Source organism: Rhinoderma darwinii, chromosome 5 (genome assembly GCF_050947455.1).
Source record: "Rhinoderma darwinii isolate aRhiDar2 chromosome 5, aRhiDar2.hap1, whole genome shotgun sequence".
Lineage (NCBI taxonomy): Eukaryota > Metazoa > Chordata > Amphibia > Anura > Rhinodermatidae > Rhinoderma > Rhinoderma darwinii.
In genome coordinates, this window is record NC_134691.1 from 42,809,873 (window position 1) to 42,831,517 (window position 21,645).

Genomic DNA, 21,645 nt, shown 5'->3' on the forward strand with positions numbered 1-21,645 from the left:
TGCCGTTCCTCTGTTATTCCTCTTGTCACTACAGAGTTAGATACTGTCAGCACAGATTAGACCGTATCTGTGTGTAGGGATTACCCCTCAAGTTTCTTACAAGACACTTGTGCTAAAGTTCTGGGAGCAGCGACATGCAGAGAAAATGTCAGTCCTCGCCACTCAGCTCCTTCGACTGGGTCCAGTGGTCGGACTTTTAGCAAATCAACAATTTACGGAGTTGGAAAATACATCTGCTTTGGAACCGTGTTGGGCTTTAATACTGGCCAAACATAGACTCTGTTGTCACAAATGGGTGATATGTTGTGTAGGAAGAACCATGGACTTGTTGAAAAACGCCACACCATGGACTTGCAAACTTGATGATGATGATGATGATGATGGTGGACAGACGTCACACTGACTGACTGACCGTCTATGACCACCTTATCTAGCATGTTGCACAGTAACCAGAGTTTTTCTTAACAGGGTCGGGATACAAGTTGAAGGATCTGGAAAGCTTGGATGAAGGCCACACATTGATGATTGGTGGAAAGGAGATCGAGGTGATGAGTACCGTCTCCGCAGGAGATTACACCAGTGGCAGATGTTTCCATTCAGCAGTGATGGCTTCCACCCAGTCACCTGCAGATTACGTCCCACTAAAACCTTTCACCAACCCAATGAAAGAAAGAAGCAAGGAAACCACCTCAAGAGACCTTCAGAACTGCAAACCCCGACACGATCCCAGCGCACCAAGTACACACTTCTAAAAGTTCCCAATCATTTTTGTCTTTATTACAAATATCTGTACATAGACCCATACAATGTAAATGTTTTGGGAATAAAGCTTGCTTCCAATAGATGTTCCATCGGACAGGACAAGTATAGAGTTTGATTCAAGAGGCTGAAAACCTGTCCTGTTGATGTACGGCTCACCCAGGTTCATGACTTGTTACAATGTATCACAGGTCTCTGTTGAAATTTGTATGGCGCACATGATCTGGATAAGTTTCCAGCCTCTAGATGTAAACAATAAATATTTACATTTAGGCCGGATTCAGACGAGTGTGTGCGTTTTGCGCGCGCAAAAGGTACTTAACAGCTCCGTGTGTCAGCCGCGTATGATGCGTGGCTGCGTGATTTTCGCGCAGCCGCCATCATTGACACTCTGTATGTTTGTAAACAAAAGCACGTGGTGCTTTTCTATTTTCATTCTTACTTTTTACTGCTCTTTCGCGAATCACGCGGGTCACACGGAAGTGCTTCCGTGTGGTGCGCGTGATTTTCACGCACCCATTGACTTCAATGGGTGCGTGATGCGCGAACAACGCACAAATATCGGACATGTGAGTTTTACGCAGCAGACACACGCTGCGTGAAACTCACGGACATTCTGCACGGCTCCATAGACTAACATAGGTCCGTGCAAGGCGCGTGAAAATCACATGCGTTGCACGGACGTATATCACGTTAGTCTGAATAAGCCCTTATTGTGAGCATTTACGTGAAAAATTACATGGACCTAGAAATGTAAGAGTAAATATCATCTTTCAGCATTGTCATTGTAAATGTACATAAACTGATGAGTAAAGCCTTGTTCACACAGCAGATTTTTTGAGGCGGTTTTCGCCTCAAAATTGGGCCTCCCATTCATTTCAATGAGAGTCGGACTCTTCAGGCAGATTCTGCCCGAACCTCCCATTGAAGTCAACGAGAGGAGGAATCTTCCTGCCAACAGCAGGAATAATTCTGTGGGGTTTCCGTCTCTCCCCCGTACAATATTGCATACTTGTTATTGAACTGCAAGTCCGCAGTTGTAAACGGTTTATTGGATTATTTTTATAACAACATTTTTAAATTAAACCTTTAAAAAAAGTTAATAAAAAAGATTATTAGTTTTGTCATTTATCTTCTGTTATCTACCTCTTACTGAGCTGAATGAGGGAGGACGCACATGATCACTCTCCAGCTGCCACCAGCCAAAACGAAATGTCTTCTCTGCTTGTCGGTAAAAAAAGTAGACGAGATTTTATTTAGCTTGTAGTGTGGATGGAGATCACACAGGAGAGCCCGCAGTTTGCTTAGATGAAGAGAGAGTCTGCTTACAGCACTGTTATGTACAGCATTGAGCTCTCCTGCTCATCCTCTCACTGTGTGTAAGCTGCAGGCTCTCCCTGTTCTTCAGTTATATAGGGCTGGGCTCTCCCCTCTCCTGCTCATCCTCTCACTGTGTGTAAGCTGCAGGCTCTCCCTGTTCTATAGGGCTGGGCTCTCCCCTCTCCTGCTCATCCTCTCACTGTGTGTAAGCTGCAGGCTCTCCCTGTTCTATAGGGCTGGGCTCTCCCCTCTCCTGCTCATCCTCTCACTGTGTGTAAGCTGCAGGCTCTCCCTGTTCTATAGGGCTGGGCTCTCCCCTCTCCTGCTCATCCTCTCACTGTGTGTAAGCTGCAGGCTCTCCCTGTTCTTCTGTTCTATAGGGCTGGGCTCTTCTCCTCGTCCTCTCACTGTGTAGAAGATGCAGGCTGTCCCTCTTAATGAGTTATATAGGGCTGGCCTCGCCCTCTAAAAAGACGTAATGGGGGGTATTTAGTTTCTTCTAGAGAGGAGGCAGTGACACAGAATGATCTGCCTATACAAGGCCTATACTCTGGACCCATGTAAGATACAGGGCTGGTTCTAGCTTTGTTAGAAAGACATTGTCGTGCACTATACTGTCTGATTTATTTTTTTTGTTTTTTTTAGAATTCTGGGACAACCCCTTTAACACTTACGTAGAGTATTATAAAATTATGTTCAAAAGTGGAGTTTTCCTCTAAGTGGATTGTCCCTATCTTGTTTTTTTTCTTCCTAAGATTCTATAGTAATGCCAAGACCATCGAAATATCACCAGCAAATGTTCAATACATCCGGCTATCCTGTTGTAGACATAGTGGTGGATCCATATGTGACTGTTCATCTACGACCCCATCAAAAAGAAGGGATTCTGTTTCTTTATGAATGTGTGATGGGCATGAGGTAAGAGAACGCTTTTAACCCTTTTGGCGCCAGAGGTTTCTGGACATTTGCACCTCTGATAGCTGAGACATTTTTCACATTTCTAACGTGTACAGACAAAACCTGAATTTTAAAATAAAAATTGATTACTAAAGCCCCATACCCATATATTTTCTGAAAGTAGGCACCCGGCACTCTGACCAAGTGCCATTCAGCACTTTATACGGACAGGCGCCTTTTATGCGGTTTTGCATTGTAAAAAATTTTTTGTAAAAGTTCATGTTTGTGTCTGACCCAAGAAGAAAATAAGACACCGAGCACGGCCTAAAAACAAAAATCAAGATGTGCAGCGTTCTTACATCCCACTTATGCCTGTCTGTCTACATGCACACAACTTCACAAAATCACCAAAACTGAAAAGCCGAAAAATTGGCTTTTAAGCTGGAAATTTTAAAAAGTAATAAATTATAAAATACAAAGCTTACACACCCTAAAAAGTGAGCGCACCCCAAACCGGATATATTTCCTAAAAGCAGATAACCCTAAAAATGTAATAGTCCCACCAAATAGTTTACGGTCATCACATTTATGCAATTATAAGAGAGAGATTTTAAAAAGGTGACCCCCAACAGACACTTTATCCACAAAAGTATCCTTCTAAAAAGTTAATTTTAATGTGTGACGTTTGCATATGCTGCACACGTCTACATCTATACACACATGTACGTCTATACATGCTGGTCTATATTTATCAATATAAAAGGTTTTAAACACCCAAAAAAGTGGACGTATCCCCAACTATATATCTCCTGAAATAAGGCAAGCTGACAATTGTAGTTGTGTTATCTAGCCTTGTCCGCCTTAGTGCAGCTTTGCAACAAATAGGATTTAAAAAAAAAACATTAAAAGGGTTGTCCAATTATAAGAAATTGGCATATCCTCTGGATAGACCATCAATAGCTGATCGGTGGGGTTCTGACTCCCGGCACCGCCACTGATCAGCTGTTTTAAAGGGGCTGCCTTTAGCTGTATCTCTAAAAAAACAAAACCCTGAACAGCTGCTTCTGCATTCGGGTGGTTTCTGGGGAACCCTGTGATGTCATTAATGACTTCACAGGGATTACCTGTGCAGAGGGGGCTTGGGGGCATACAGGGAAAGTGTGGTTTGCGTCTTCTCTGCATGTCCCACGTGGTAACTGATCTAATCGGCTGTTATTAGATTTCTGTCATCAGTGATATGTATATGCGGACAGATCATGTGTTCCCAGCTAACCTGAGTCGCTATGTTGTATTTTTGCCCCTTCTACCCCAGTTCTATCTACTTTTGCACTTTGACAGAAAAATGTCTGTTCCTGGATGTTTATCATTTACTTTATGTGCAGAGGCAACGTCTAAAGCTTAGGCAAGGAGATGGGGGTAGACTTAAATATAAAAAATAAACCTTTTAGAATGTAGCTGTTCAAAAGTTGACATTTTGCTCTGGGTATCCAGGCCTAAAACACCTACGATCACTGAAGGGTTAATTATCACCCCCTTTCACACAGGGTCAGTGGACAGTTCGGAGCGATCCTCGCTGATGAGATGGGCTTAGGCAAAACGCTTCAGTGTATTGCTTTAATCTGGACTCTTCTGCGTCAAGGTCCCTATGGGGGGAAGCCGGTCTTTAAGAGATCTCTGATTGTTACCCCAGGAAGCCTGGTTAAGAACTGGAGGAAAGAATTTCAGAAGTGGTTGGGAACAGAGAGAATGAGAGTATTTGCGGTTGATCAGGTAATAATCACTGTAATAACGATCTGTATGACTTCTTAGTCTTATTTATTCCGTGTACAGTAAATATGCTAAACTAGTAACCCACAACTAACTTCTGCAGTCCAGGATAGTCCCGTAAAGACTGGTTTATGGGATCCAACTTGGTCAGTAGAAGGGAGAAGCATATTTTAGCAATGATGGGAATAAGTTTCTATCCTAGCCAAGAAGAAGAAAGAATAAAAAAACTTGTCCGCACCGAAATGCATGGTTAAAAAAAATAATCTGGATTGAAAGACGGACCTGTGAGTGTGGCCTCTAGTCTTTTCACCTCCCTGCAACTCATGCTCCTAGAATATAATTAAAAAAAAAAATATATATATATCACACGAGCGCACCATAGGGTGAAATCTGACAAACGTTCAGTGTAGCTAGAGTATAGGTAATGCACTCCCCTATTTTAGTAGTCTTATTAGGCACTACTCAAGTGTTATTTAGTATGGATGGGATTGCTGCTGCTTTCCCCAATGTGGAACTGGTTAGAAATCACAAGCGATGTTCGTCATAGACAGAACTATAGGAATAAGCTACTAGGGGGCGCTGCCTTCCTCAAGGGGTGATGAGTTCCATGGAGCTCCAAACACTTACAAAGAGAGAAGATATTTATTGATGACTCATTTCGTGGTGTATTGACTACTTCATCAGGTCTGGCACATATGGCAAATATTCAAATATTATATACAATCCGGAAACAATTAAGAGGGTTCAAAGGTGGGATAAAAAAAAAAACATACGTTTCGAGCAAGTGTCAAAAATAAATCAATACATATTAATTGTTTTAATGACGTTATAAGTATCAGACATTCAATGACTTTACAGCGTTGGTGGTTCACTAGACCTTTAAGTAGTTACATCTAGCCTGTTACTTTTTATCATTTACAAATTTACATTTATTATCGTGAAATATCCATGGATATTTTACTATAATAAATTTTTTTAAACTCAAATTTTGATCTGTTTTAGTATATATATTTATGTCTTTGAACCATCTCGGGTTAAAGGTATCACATTGTATATAAGTGTTTTATTGTTTGCCATATGTACCAGACATAATGGGGTCAGTACGACTTCAAAACACGGCTTCAATAAAAATCTTATCTCCTTGAAACGGTTTGGAGCTCCATGGAATTCTTCATCCGTTTGAGGAAGGCAGCGCCCCCTAGTAGAATTTTCCTATTGTTCTGTCTTTGACGAACATCACCTGTAACCGAAATAAAAGAAATGGACCTTGCAGTCATCATTTCAGATGATATGAGGGTTAGCAAGCTGTAGTCAAGCTCTGGGGAAACCATTAGGTTACTTGGTTGTATGGGAAGACGCATTAGTCGCAGGAGGAAGGAGGTTATTTTGCCATTTCATAGGTCAATAGTAAGACCTCACCTTGGGTACTATGTACAGTTCCGATCTAATAATCTTGTACAACAGAGGAGATATGAAGGTATTAATAAAGTTTAGGAAGGCAGGATTTTTAAGAATAAGAGGATTTCTAGGACAAGGTGGTACACCTTTAAATTGCACGGAGGAAAAATTAAATGTAGCACAGGGAAAAAATATATTTTCAGAAAAGGAGTTAGATCCATGGAACAGTCTTCCCGCAGATGTTGTGCGGACACTTAATACTTGGGACAGACATATGGCTATTATCGAAAATATTTGGAAATAAAAAATGGGGAAATATACTCAGTCACAAAATTAAAGACATTTGCAGCAGATACTCTGTAAGTTGTGAGATGGGGCATTGCCATTAGGGAATACTGATGCAATGAAGGGATGTACTTGGCCTGCAACAATGTAGGTGGGTGGTAAATGTTATAGTAACATATTCATGACCTCCAGGACCCAAGGTTTCCCAGCAAAACATTGTTCAGAGCATTACACTGCCTCCGCCGGATTTTCTTCTTCCCATAGACCATCCTGGTGCCGTCTCTTCCCCAGATTAGTGATGCACACGCACCCGGCCGTCCACATGTTGTAATAGAAAACGTGATTCATGAGTCCAGGACACCACCTTCTATTGCTCCATGGTCCAGTTTTGATGCTCGCGTGCCCATTGTAGGTGCTTTCGGCTGTGGAAAGGGGTCAGCATGGGCACTCTTACCAGTCTGCGGCCACAAAGCCCCAACGCAGCAAGCTGCAATGCACCGTGTTTTCTGACACTTTTCTATGATAGACAGCGGTAACTTTTTGAGCTGTATATGCTACAGTAGCTCTTCTGTGGGATCAGACCAGACAGGCTAGCCTTCACTCCCCACTCGCATTAATGAGCCTTGGGCGCCCACGACCTTGTTGCTGGTTCACTGGTTTTCCTTCCTTGATCCACTTTTGGTAGGTACTAACCATTGAATACCGGGAACACCCCACAAGACCTAATGTTTATGAGATTCTCTGATGCATTGTCCCTTGCCAAAGTCGCTCAGATCCTTACACTTTAGCCCATTTTTCCTGCTCCCAACACATCAACTTCAAGAACTGACTATTCACTTGCTGCTTAAAATTTCCTACCACTTGGCAGGCGCCATTGCAATGAGATAATCAATGTTATTCACTTCACATATCAGTAGTTTTAATGTCATGGCGGGTCAGGCTACTTGGGTGGTCCAACAGACCGGATTCACTAAGCTTTGGTGCTGGGTGGCCACTTGTCCTTGATCCTTGTGGGACCTTCGGGCCTGCAGAGTTCGGAAATAGTCAGGAGCCCTTTTGGAAAGGGGCACTGTCACGCTTTTTTTGCACTTTTAATTCAGTAGCTCTTTTTTTCCCAAAGCTAATCCTAATAGCAATAAAGCAGATGATTTGTCTTTCCCTCCAGGATCACAAAGTGGAAGAATTCATTGGTTCTCCTCTGTATTCGGTGCTCATCATCAGCTATGAGATGTTGTTGCGCGCTCTGGAACATTTACAGAACTTGAGCTTCGATCTCATCATCTGTGACGAGGGCCATCGTTTAAAGAACAGCTCTATAAAAACCACCTCGGCACTCAGCGGTTTGTCTTGCAGCAGGAGAATCATCCTTTCTGGTAGCTTATCTCTCTGATTTCTGCTTGTCTGCTGCACCTTAACTTTGCTAATCCTGATTTTTTTTGTATTCGGGAATTGCATTATGAGTAATTTCCTAATATATATCTTTTACTTTAGTTTCTTACAGTGCAATTCTAAGGATAGATCAGGGTAGTCAAGCAAATCAGAGTCCGTTTGGCTTCGGGATTATTCGCACTGCGTTCTCGTATGTTCAGCATACGCCGAACTAATCCATAGGGCCCCAAAGAGTGTCCTTTTGCATACGTCAGGGAGGTATAGGTATACCTTTTGTCAGCTTTAGGCAATAGCGTAGTCTACTGCGCTATTCCATACTGAAGCATCCGGCAAAAATATGTACACCCCACAGTATAGGTTTCTTTTTTACATGGGATCCTATGGCCGATGTACGGCATTATATGCCTATACAGTGCCATATGTTGGAGGCTTCCATCGGAGGTATACGCTGGGAAATCTTCCTGACACATATCTTCGATGTACAGTGGAACGCTGTTTGACACACTTTTGGCATACGTGGGCTAAAGGGGCGCCTATGGATACGCATATGCCAAATGTAGGGCTCTGACGTGATGTGAACGGAGCCTTACTTCAGTAGACCAAATCTGTGACCCTATTTAAATGAGAAACGGGAAGGATCCGGTCATTGCATGGAAATTAACCAAGATGTTTCCATCATCTTGTGTAATACTGAGCCCTTTTGATGATCTGGGAACACTGACTGTTCCTCCTTTTTTATATATAAAATCAAGCCTTGTCATCTACTCAGCACAGATAACCCCTTTTATATGAGACCCACTCGCTCCCAAAAAACCGGGCAAATACCTGTTGTTTTTTTTTTTTAAGGAAGGGTTGCTGTGGGCTGCTCATTACCGCTCAAGTGGCCGCTATTGGCGAGATGAATGGCCGTCCATGTTATAAATGGATGGAATGGGACCACCAGAGTGAGAGCTGCTGCTTGTTATCGACTCTCCACTCTGTCTTCTAGAGAGGGGTTCCCAAGGTGTTCATATTCTCTAATAGGGCATATGAAAAGGCGCTAACAATTTATGATATGACATTCAGGGCTTTTTAATAAAGTCTGTTTACACCCTTTGTAGATGTTCTAATGTTCTCTATATTATAAGATTAGTTGTCACACAACTCTTTCAGTAACAGATATTAAAAATTGTCGGTGGAACAGCTTGACAACTCAAGGACTTATATTTTTTTTAAATATATTCTGATTTATAATTTCCAATTAAGAATATAAATGGGCTTAAAAATTAATGTGGATCTGTCCTCATTCTATGCTGGACTCTTTATTATGCACATTACGGGGGGAAAGGTCCATTGCGCAAGTAGCCCAAACGACACAAAAAAATGAATATAACCTAATAAAGAATACAGGGGACTCCTAGTTATGAGTCTGATATATTCCTGAGGGGGGCGCTGCTCCTGCCTCTACTTCTGCCTCACTAGTGAGTAACAGGCCGTGTATCTGCATGTTTACCCTGCGCCATCAATCACGGGTGGGACGGACGGGAGGTGCACATTCCCTCCAGCGGACTCATAACGTTCAGTCCACTATATTCTTTGTTAGCCTCTATTAGCCGAAAGGCAAAGTTTTGTGCCGTTTGGGCTAATAGCGCAGCAGAGCTGTCCCCGTACTATATGTAATAAACAGGACACCATATATGATGACAAATCCTCTTTCCCCATGTTTTTCTCCAGGCACTCCAGTTCAAAACGATCTGCAGGAGTTTTATGCTTTGATCGACTTTGTGAATCCAGGAATCCTTGGCTCTCTGAGCACTTACAGGAAAGTCTATGAGGAACCAATAATTAGATCCCGTGAGCCTTCAGCAAATGAGGTAATTCCGGTATATTCAGAAGTCGCATCATGTTTCACATGTTCTGTCATCACACCAGAAGTGATTTACAGGCTCCCGGAAAGATGGTTGTTACACACAAGACAGGAGTGTAACAGGTTCTGCACATCAGAGTGCCCAGATTAACTATCCTGGATTTAAAGGAGGTGTTTGACATGACTTATCTCCCCTAGAAACTGTGCCCCTGTTGTCCGTAGGCTGTGTCTTGTATTGCAACTCGGACCCATTTACTATAAGACACAGCCCATGGAAAACTGTCACTTTTTTTTTACTTCTAATTCACTTAAAATTGTCTTTGCCATTAAACATATTGTTTTCTAGGAAGAAAAAAAGTTAGGAGATGAAAGAGCTGCAGAACTTGGACGTTTAACAGGTCTATTTGTTCTCCGAAGAACCCAGGAGGTTATTAATAAATTTCTCCCTCCTAAAGTTGAAAGCATTGTTTTCTGCAAACCCTCCACGTTCCAGCTGGAGATTTACAGAAAGCTTCTCAACTCTCGGCTTATAAAGTGTTGTCTGCAAGGCTCAGGAGAGGGAAGTCCTCATCTGGTGTGCATTGGGGCACTGAAGAAACTGTGCAACCACCCATGTCTGCTTTATAAAACCATCCAGGTCAGTGTGAGCGATATATATATATATATACTAATATAAGTTCCAGATGAGCAAATGTTTAGAATCATTTGGTAGTGAATTGAATAAAGAACTAACATAAAATAATTTGCTATCGCATTGGTTTTCAGTCAAATAGTGCAATTATTGGTTAACTCTTCTCTGTCTTTTCTCCGGTCTTGTAAAATTCCATTTTAAAGATGGCCATAAATGTGACATCAGAATTTCTAAATGATTGGATGCCGTATTCAAGTTGTTTTCCCACTATAGAAAGTGATGGGATATTGTTAGGATCCAACTGCTGAAACCCCCCACCCATCCTCACAATGAAGTTCCCCTGCAGAGCGATGCTCATAGCCACCTGCTGTGCAGGGAAAAACAACCGCCTTACCCTGGTTTAGGAACCATCAAAGACACAAACTTAAAGGGAATGTGTTGCCAGAAAAACATGGTTTTTTTTTAAAAATTAAACATTTAGTGTGTGGGTGATTAAACATTGTTCAAATTTTTTTAATTTTTTTGCACGAGTCCATGTAATATTATAAATTATTTCTAATTTATAATACTACCCATTTTTGGTCACTAGATGGAGCTGTTCCCAAAATTGCAGCATTGCAACATTGGGTTAAAAGCCCTCGCTCTAGTGAGCTCTCAGCATCCCCCCTCCTTTATCCTGGCTAGTGCCGGGATAAACGAGGGGTTTGAACGATGTAACCTCCTACACTGTGTGTCGCCATTTTTTGAGCTAACCCACAGTGTAGTAGGTTTACATACAGTAGTAAACACACACAAACACGAACATACATTGAAATCTCTTACCTGCTCCTGCCGCCGCGGCTCCCTCCGGCCCGTCCGCTCCGTTTGCTGCCGCTGGTGCAAGTGCACAAATCCGGAAGCCGCGACCGGAAGTAGTAATATTACTGTCCGGCCGCGACTTCCGGTCCACAGGAAAATGGTCCCGGACGGCGCCAATTTCGAATAGGACTGTGTGGGAGCGGCGCATGCGCAGTTCCCACACAGACGCCGTACACTGCAGTCAATGGGACGGGAGCCGTTCGCAGTCCCTATGGGACTGTGGCTGCCGTATTCCATGTCTGTATGTGTCGTTAATCGACACACACAGAAATGGAACAAAAAATGGCAGCCCCCATAGGGAAGAAAAAGTGTAAAAATAAGAAAAAGTAAAACACAAACACACAAATGAATATAAACGTTTTTAATAAAGCACTAACATCTTTAACATATAAAAAAATAATTTGTGATGACACTGTTCCTTTAAGACCCCATAGGACCCTCCTCGTGGAGAGGCATTTGACATTAGCAGTTTTTTTTAGAGCAGGTCCTGCGTGTCTACACACAATGCAGCTAATATCGATCACATGTAAGTTATGAATTTAGATGTGATCGATATTAGGTGGATCCTGTGGTTCAGAGACGTTCATTAAAGAGGCTCTGTCACCAGATTTTGCAACCCCTATCTGCTATTGCAGCAGATAGGCGCTGCAATGTAGATTACAGTAACGTTTTTATTTTTAAAAAACGAGCATTTTTGGCCAAGTTATGACCATTTTTGTAATTATGCAAATGAGGCTTGCAAAAGTCCAAGTGGGCGTGTATTATGTGCGTACATCGGGGCGTTTTTAATACTTTTACTAGCTGGGCGCTCTGATGAGAAGTAACATCCTCTTCTCTTCAGAACGCCCAGCTTCTGGCAGTGCAGATCTGTGACGTCACTCACAGGTCCTGCATCGTGACGGCCACATCGGCAGCAGAGGCTACAGTTGATTCTGCAGCAGCATCAGCTTTTGCAGGTAAGATCGACTTACCTGCAAACGCTGATGCTGCTGCAGAATCAACTGTAGCCTCTGGTGCCGATGTGGCCGTCACGATGCAGGACCTGTGAGTGACGTCACAGATCTGCACACAAGCTGGGCGTTCTGAAGAGAAGAGGATGTTACTTCTCATCAGAGCGCCCAGCTAGTAAAAGTATTAAAAACGCCCCGATGTACGCACCTAATACACGCCCACTTGGACTTTTACTTTTAAACACACCCACTTGGACTTTTGCAAGCCTCATTTGCATAATTACAAAAATGGTCATAACTTGGCCAAAAATGCTCGTTTTTTAAAAATAAAAACGTTACTGTAATCTACATTGTAGCGCCTATCTGCTGAAATAGCAGATAGGGGTTGCAAAATCTGGTGACAGAGCCTCTTTAAAGTGTAACTAAATGTTCAACAAACTTCTGACGTGTCAGAAGGTTTGATCGGTGGGGGTCCGAGCACTGAGACCTCCACCAATCGCTTAAACGAAGCGGCAGAAGTGCTTGTGTGAGCCAGGAAGATATATTAGCAAGTTTATAAGGTCTGGAGATGGAGCATATTTGTAGATAGTTTAGTTTACCTGGAAAACCCCATTAAGGACGCAGCAATTTCTATTTGTTGTTTTTTTTTGTTTTTTTGCTGTCCCTGAAAAGCATAACTTTTTGTATTTTTGCGTTGAGGTTTTTTTTTTTTTTATTGCTTTTTTGGGGTACATACAATGTATTGAATAACTCGTGGGGGAATGAAAAAAAAACAGCAATTCTGCCATTGTTTTTGGGATTTTGTTTTTACGACGTTCTCCGTGGGTTGTGGTCAATGATTCCTACTCTGAATGGTCCCCGGTTATAAGTGGTGTACCCCAGGGTTCAGTGCTGGGACCACTATTATTCAACTTATTTATTAATGATATAGAAGATGGGATTAATAGCACTATTTCTATTTTTGCAGATGACACCAAGCTATGTAGTAATGTTCAGTCTATGGAAGATGTTCGTGAATTGCAAGCTGATATGAACACACTTAGGACTTATTTAGACGAACGGGATATACATCCGTGCAACGCGCGTGATTTTCACGTGCCTCGCACGGACCTATGTTAGTCTATGCAGACTGTCCTTGAGTTTCACGCAGCGTGTGTCCGCTGCGTAAAATTCACGACATGTCCGATATTTGTGCGTTGTTCGCACATCACGCACCCATTGAAGTCAATGGGTTCGTGAAAATCACGCGCAGCACACGGACGCACTTCCGTGTGCTGCGCATGATTCGGGCAACAGCAGTAAAAACTATGAATGAAAACCGAAAAAGGACCATGTGCTTTTCTGTTTACAAACATACAAACAGACTGTCATAATGATGGCGGCTGCGCGAAAATCACGCAGCCACGCATCATACGCTGCTGACACACGGAGCTGTTAAGTGCCTTTTGCGCGCGCAAAACGCACACGCTCGTGTTAATCCGGCCTAAGTGTTTGGGCATCCAGTTGGGAAATGAAGTTTAATGTAGCTAGATGTAAAGTTATGCATCTGGGTACCAACAACCTGCATGCATCATATGTCCTAGGGGGAGCTACACTGGGGGAGTCACTTGTTGAGAAGGATCTGGGTGTACTTGTAAATCATAAACTAAATAACAGCACAATGTCAATCAGCTGCTTCAAAGGCCAGCAGGATATTGTCGTGTATTAAAAGAGGCATGGACTCGCGGGACAGGGATGTAATATTACCACTTTACAAAGCATTAGTGAGGCCTCATCTAGAATATGCAGTCCAGTTCTGGGCTCCAGTTCATAGAAAGGATGCCCTGGAGTTGGAAAAAATACAAAGAAGAGCAACGAAGCTAATAAGGGGCATGGAGAATCTAAGTTATGAGGAAAGATTAAAAGAATTAAACCTATTTAGCCTTGAAAAACGACTACTAAGGGGGGACATGATTAACCCCTTCAGGACCCAGCCTGTTTTGACCTTCAGGACCCAGCCAATTTTTTAAAATCTGACATGTGTTACTTTATGTGGTAATAACGTTGGAATGCTTTTACCTATGCAAGCGATTCTGAGATTGTTTTCTCGTGACATGTTGTACTTTATGTTAGTGAAAAAATGTTGTCCATAATTTTGGTATTTATTTCTGAAAAACACCACAATTTAGAAAAAATGTGCAAAAATTAGCATTTTTCTAAATTTAAACGTATCTGCTTGTAAAACAGATAGTAATACCACACAAAATAGTTACTAGTTAACCTTTCCCATATGTCTACTTTGTCTGCATCGTTTTTTTAACGTCCTTTTTTATTTTTCTAGGACGTTACAAGGCTTAGAACTTATTTATTTTTTTAAACTCGTTTTATTGAAAAGTAAGTTTGTTTCATCACAATATGAGGCATGAAAAAAGTAAAGGACAACAGTGTCCCAATCAATACAACAGAGCACTCGCAGGTGCTGTACAAATCTCAACAACATTACCACACTGTTTTCTCCGCTACACAAATGAGGCTTAAAAATCAAGGAGGATAGAGTTATCAAATAGACCATATACATCTTAAGACTCATACAAATGTGTTTATATGTGAGAGGTCCGGGAGATCCACCACTTAATCAGTCAAGCTAGATCCTATCTACCGTCCCCTCCCACCCCTCACCGCATCTACTGCTATATCTAACTCCCCAGGGGAGTACGTTGTATCGGAGTTGCTGCACCACAGGTCCCATATCTTATGGAATTTGTCTGGTCGATCTCTATGCTTGAAAATGATACGTTCATACGATATAGTAGAATTAACCATCTGTTTCCATACTGCAACCTTAGGAGGACGGCGATCCATCCATCTCATAGATATGCCTTTACGAGCCAAGAATAGGGTCTCCTGCAGAAAGATTCTAGTATGACAGGACCATATATCTTCTTCCAGTATTCCAAATAAACACAGCTCTGGGGACCCCGTAACAGGAAAGGGCAGCATTAAGTTGAGGAATCCGATGATCTCTAACCAACAGGACTGAATGTGGGGGCACATCCACACCATATGCCAGAAGTCAGCTGGAGCATGAGAACATTTCGGGCATGTAGGTTCCGATATGTATTTCATTTTAAATAAACGCTGAGGTGTCAGATACGCCTGGTGGATATAGTACAACTGGATGAGCTTGTTATTGGCAGCAGGAGATACATGCAAGTGAGATTGCAATAAGTCTTCAATAGTTTCTTCTGTCAGAGATGGAATTAGCTGAGACCACCTGGAAACAATCGGCAGCGGAGCCGCATTAGCCTTCTGTTCAAGCAGATGAGCGTAAATAGCAGAGATCAGACCTCTGGGGCCCTGTGACCGGACCACCCCAATGAGAGGATAGGAGGAGATGGGTTGACGCTGTCCCGGAAACTGTGTAGCAAGGAGGTGACGCAACTGTAGATATCTGAAGAAGTGTTGTTGAGGTAGTTGAAATTTTTCCTGCATTTGTTCAAAAGACAAAAATATATTATTTTCATACACGTCTCCAAGCACGTCTCCACATTAATCCAGTATGCGGCATCCGGGTACTTGGCTAGGGAGTCCAGCACCATATTATGCCACAGAGGAGTTTCCGCGGGGATGTCCGAAGAACTTGAAATAGTCATAGCCACTTTCCAAACTCCCCTTGCCACTCGACAGACAGGCAGTAAAGAAGACCCTGGCACTCCCTGATGAAACAACACCGGCCACAGTGATTTATGCGCAGAATAGTCCAGTAACATGCCCTCAAGGCCCGGTGGGCGATTGGCTTGAGTCCAGGCACCAAGGTATTTGAGTTGGCCAGCCAAATAGTAGAGGTAAATGTCCGGGAGAGCGATACCAGCCATCTCCTTCGGTCTTTGTAGCTTCTGTAAGGCCAGTTTTGACCTAGACCTTCCCCATATAAAGGAAATGATATGAGACTCCAGTTGTCGGAAGAAGGACTTTGATATAGGAGTGAAGATACGTTGCAGAATATAAAGACTCTTTGGAAGTATCACCATTTTAATCAGATTAATTCACCCCATGACCGACAATGGAAGGGCTGCCCATATCTTAAACTTTTCTCTGGAAACGGTCAATAGAGGTTATACATTGAGTTGTAGGGAAAGCCCGCCTTTCTGGCAATATGTATACCCAAGTACTTAAAATGATCAACTACAGCAAGACCTTTTCTCGTGGAGCCCACAGGCTGTGAATCCCCAGCTCATTTTTGGCTTGATATGCAATACACGGGTTGGTATGGCTTCTGGGACCTACTCTGATTTTTGGTGATACCCTGGTCTCTATACCACTTTATTTACACTGAGATTTCAGTGTTAGCTACAAGTCTCTCGTGTATACTATTTTTTACAGGGTCTGTATTACATTGTTCTGTTTCAGCATGCTTTTTGGAGACACATTTTGTGGTGTCGGTTATCCTTGTACTGTACATTTATAGCATGACTGTCATAGTGACCCTGTCTGGTATTATTGAATGTTGAATATAGGCCATTCTGAGTAGCCTCATGTTCTCCACATTGTATATTTTAATTGTCTGTGGTTTTTAGGTCCTGATGGCCAACATGTTCTTATGTATATTGTAATAAAGAATTTATATTTTTTGCAAGTTACTTACTGTACTTGGTGTCATTATTTTTCCCTTTTGGGAGATTTGATTTGTCTTCACATACAGTTATAGGTATTTATAATCTCCAAAAGTGTTAATAAGATGCATCATTCTCGGGAGGGAAGACTGTATCTGCGAAACAAATAGCATAATGTCATCTGCATACAGAGCAATACGGTCCTCACCCGTCGTGTGTGGGACCCCCTTTACCTCAGAGTCCGATCTGATGAGTATTGCAAGCGGTTCCATTGCCATTGCAAAGAGCAGGGGTGACAGGGGGCAGCCTTGTCTCGTTCCCCTTCCAAGGTCAAAGGAGGTAGATGTTAGGCCGTTCAGTGCTATGTTAGCTTTGGGATGTTTATAAATGATCTGTAGCCATGTCACAAATGCAGGGCCAAAGCTGGATAGAACACTAGCTAGATAGGTCCATTCCACAGAGTCGAAAGCCTTAGCAGCATCCAAGGAGGCCAAGGCCCAGTCATTGTTGTTACGTTCACCTATCTGCGCCACCGTCTGGACTCTCCGCAAATTATCAGACGTACTCCTCCCAGGAATGACCCCGGATTGGTCCGGGTGAATAATATCAGAAATGACGGAGTTCAGTCTGAGTGCCAGTACTTTAGTCAGCAATTTGTAATCTGAGATGGGCCTGTAGGACCCACAATCCAATGGTGATTTATCAGGTTTCAGAAGTACAATAATAGTGGCATCGTAAAACGAATCCCTTCTTCAAAAGAAGCATTCAAAACGTCTAGCAACTGTGGTAGGAGTTGGTCCTGATATTTGGTGTATACTTCCAGGGGGATTCAATCAGGGCCAGAGGTTTTGCCCTTTGCCATAGTGGTCAGAGCTTCTGTTAGTTCAGGCAGTGTAATAGGGGCATCCATAAACTCCCTCTGAGACTCCTTTAGCTGCGGAATATCCAGTCCCAACAAGTAATCCCTGATATTCTGTGGAGACACCTGTAATTTAGAGTCGTAGAATTCAGAGAAACGTGTCAGAATTTGCTCATTGTCCGGAGTGAATACGCAATATGGCCGGCGAGGCGGAATTACTATGGACAAGATGTGCCAACAGACTACTGGATTGATTGCCTAGCTTAAAGTATTTCTGGTTGGAGAAGAATATACAACGTTTAGTTTTTTCATGGAGGAGATGGACATATTCCCTGCCTTTCTGTAGCCAAGTCTGCTGGTTTAACGGGGTGGGGTCCTCTATAAATGCGGCTTCCAATGTTAAGCACTCAGTAGCCAGCAGCTGTTCCATCCTAGAGGCCTGTCTTTTGTGGTAGGAGATCGAGGACTGTAAACACCCTCGTAGGTATGCCTTCAGCGCGTCCCATAGGGCCGAGTGGTTGTCAAAGGGAAGATATTCGCGGCCATTTGGATGACGTTGCCTCCACATGTCCAGCCAACCCATCTCCCCCAAGAATCCAGCCAGAAGAGAAGACCTGGGCAGATGTCCAGGATAAAATTTGTCTGTGGAAGGATCTAGAAGGAGGTTGAAGTCTCCCATACAAATCACTACAGCCGCAGGGAATTGGGATGCAAATTTAGCCGCCTCATACAACACATTCAGGGAAGCCGGAGGAGGCAGATCAAGTCCAATCAGTACGAACTGCTGACCTTCAATCCAAGAGTGTATGAAGATTGACCTGCCCTCCTTATCCGTCTGCACCACATCAGGTTCCCATCTGAGCGATCTATGTATCAAAATGGAAACCCCTCTGGAATATGTACTGTATGTAGAATGGGCCGACCACTGAATCCATGTTCTATTTAAGCAATGGGCAGTAGATTGTATAAGACAAGGCTTAAAACTTTAGCAGCAATTTCTCATATTTTAAAGAAAATTTCAAAAGGCTATTTTTTCAGGGAACAGTCCAGTTCTGAAGTGGCTTTGAGGGCCTTATATATTAGAACCCCCCAGAAGTCACCCCATTTTGAAAACTGCACCCCTCAAGGTATTCGAATCAGCATTCACAAAGTGTTTTAACCCTTCCCAAATTTTTCTTTCTCTGTTTTTAAAATGACCCTTCAGAATGAGTACCTTTAAATCTGCCTAACTGTGGTCTGGTCCAGAGAAGTGTTTTCCCACGGGTGTATCCACCTCCGTTTTATTGTATGTCTGTGAAGATTCATCCTGGTTTGTAGTTTTTGTATTGTTTCTCCAATGTAGATTCCTTTATTGATGCCCCTTGTACACAGGATCATGTACACTACATTGGAGGATGTACGGGAGAACGTGCCAGTGATTTTATAGTCCTGCTGCGTGTTTGGTATGTGGATGGTGTTTGATGACCAGATGTTGGTACAGGTCTTGCATTTTCTACTGTTGCAAGGAAAAGTGCCAGTCTCTGATGGTGGTGAGAGGGCACTTCTGACCAGGAGATTCCTTAGGTTTGGTGGCTGTTTGTAGGCAAGGAGTGGTAAATCTGGGAATATTTCCTTCAGTTTATTGTCTTTGTTAAATATAGGTTGGAGATCAGCAGCAATTTTCCTCAAGATGTTCATTTGTGGGTTGTATATGACCACTAGGGGCACCCTGCTGTTGTCTTCCTTCTTTTTGTACTCCAGAAGATTGCTCCTTGGAATTCTTGTTGCTCTGTAGATCTGATCATCTATAATCCTTGGATGGTATCCCTGTTGTAAGAATGTATTCCTCAGTGATAGCAGGTGTTGTTTTGTGTCTTCACAGTCTGAACAGATCCGTATGTATCGCAGTGCCTGGCTGTAGATGATGGATTTCTTTGTGTGTCTCGGATGGGAGCTGTTCCATCTCAGATATGCTGGACGGCCTGTAGGTTTATGGTAGATTGTTGTTTGTATGGTATTGTCTCTCATGTATATGGTCATGTCCAGAAAATGTATTTGAGATGTAGAGTAGTTGAGAGTAAGTTTGATGGTAGGATGGAACTTGTGGAAGTTTTTATGGAAAGAAAGCAGTTCATGTTCAGAGCCTGTCCAGATTATCAGCAGGTCATCAATGTACCAGAAATATGCTAGAGGTTTAGTTGCGCAGGTTGATAAAAACTCTTCCTCTAGTTTGGCCATGAACAGGTTAGCATATTGTGGTGATATTTTGCTACCCATAGCGCTTCCCATACATTGCAGATATACGTCTTTGTCAAATAAAAAATAATTGTGATGGAGTACGAACCTGATGAGTTGTAGGGCTGGCTCTGTCGCTAGATTGTTCTTTTGAAGAAAGTGTTGGCATGCGGCTATGCCATCCTCATGGGGGATGTTAGAATATAAAGATTCCACATCCATAGTTGCCAATATTGTTCCCTCTGGTAGTGGACCTAGGGCTGAGAGTTTGCAGAGGACGTCTGTGGTGTCATGGACATAACTGGGTGTGCACCTCACCAAGGGCTTTAGAAGATTTTCCACCCAGCCAGAAATATTCTCAGTTAAAGTCCCAACACCTGAAATGATTGGTCTCCCTGGATTGCCTTCTTTATGTATTTTAGGTAACCTGTCGAATATTCCCATTCTGGGATTGTCCGGTATAAGGTCCAGTAAACTGTCTGATACAGCGTTGAAATTATTGATGATATGGACAAGTTCTACTGTGTATTGTTTGGTTAAGCAGGGTGTAGTATTTTCTGTCTGAGAGTTGTCTATGTGCCTCCTGGATATAATTGGATGTATTCAGAATCACTACAGCGCCTCCTTTATCAGCTGGTTTGATGATGATGTCTCTGTTGGATTTGAGTGATTTTGTTGCTTTCCTTTCCTCCATGCTGAGATTGTGTGTTACTTTGTGTTGTTGGTCCAAGATCTCAGATTTAACTTTTTTTCTAAAGCAGTCTATGTAGTAATCCAGAGTTTGATTGTATCCAGGTTGTGGGGTCCAGTTTGTCGTCTTCTTCTTTCTTGATGTTTCTTTTCCCATCCCGGCTTGTGATGTCATATCTGTTTTGTCAGAAAATAATTCTTTCAGCCGCAATCTGCGGAAGTATTCCTCCACGTCACTGCAAAATTGGGCTCTGTCAAGTGGTTTAGTGGGACAAAATGTAAGTCCTTTAGATAGAACATTCATTTCCATTTTGCTTGGTTCATACTGAGAGAGGTTTACAACAGAGGATGGTATATCCAAATGGTTATGTGGATTTTGCTTTCCTTCTTGTATTTTGAGACGAAATTCATTTGTAATACATTTTTTTTTGTAACACAGAAGGTTTTACCCGAGAAATGCAACTCAATATTTATTGCCCAGATTCTGCAGTTTTTAGAAATATCCCACATGTGGCCTTAGTGTGATAATGGACTGAAGCACCGGCCTCAGAAGCAAAGGAGCACCTAGTGCATTTTGGGCCTCCTTTTTTTTAGAACATATTTTAGGCACCTTGTCAGGTTTGAAGAGGTCTTGTGGTGCCAAAACAGTGGAAACACCCCAAAAGTGACCCCATTTTGGAAACTACACCCCTCAAGGAATTTATCTAGGTGTATAGTTAGCATTTTGACTGCACAGGTTTTTCGCTAAATTCATCAGAATTAGTCTGTAAAAATGAAAATCTACTTTTTTCTGAAAAAACATAGGAATTTTTAATATTTACAAGCGATAATAAAGAAAATGCACCCCAACATATGTAAAGCAATTTCTCCCGATTATGGCAATATCCCATATGTGGTAATAAACTGCTTATTGGACCCACAGCAAGGCTCAGAAGGGAAGGAGCGCCATTTGTATTTTGGAGCATGGATTTTGCTGGATTGGTTTTCGGTTCCATGTCGTGTTTGCAACGCCCTGGAGAGACTAAAACAGGGGAAACCCTCCAAAAGTGACCCTATTTTGGAAACTACACCTATCAAGGCATTTATCTAGGGGTATAGTTAGCATTTTGACCACACAGGTTTTTCGCTAAATATATTGGAATTAGTCTGTAAAAATGAAAATCTACTTTTTTTTCTGAAAAAACATAGAA

The 21,645-nt window shown here is 42.4% G+C and overlaps 1 protein-coding gene across 2 annotated transcripts in view; it reads left to right on the forward strand.

The window, feature by feature from the left end:
* RAD54B (RAD54 homolog B) overlaps positions 1 to 21,645 on the forward strand; it is a 63,403-nt gene that overhangs the window by 31,563 nt on the left and 10,195 nt on the right. For both annotated transcript variants that reach the window (XM_075825912.1, XM_075825913.1), the window contains 6 exons: positions 469 to 738; positions 2,835 to 2,997; positions 4,521 to 4,746; positions 7,592 to 7,799; positions 9,529 to 9,668; positions 10,008 to 10,298. In XM_075825912.1, coding sequence (XP_075682027.1) covers positions 469 to 738; positions 2,835 to 2,997; positions 4,521 to 4,746; positions 7,592 to 7,799; positions 9,529 to 9,668; positions 10,008 to 10,298 — 1,298 coding nt within the window. The remainder of the gene's footprint in view (positions 1 to 468; positions 739 to 2,834; positions 2,998 to 4,520; positions 4,747 to 7,591; positions 7,800 to 9,528; positions 9,669 to 10,007; positions 10,299 to 21,645) is intronic.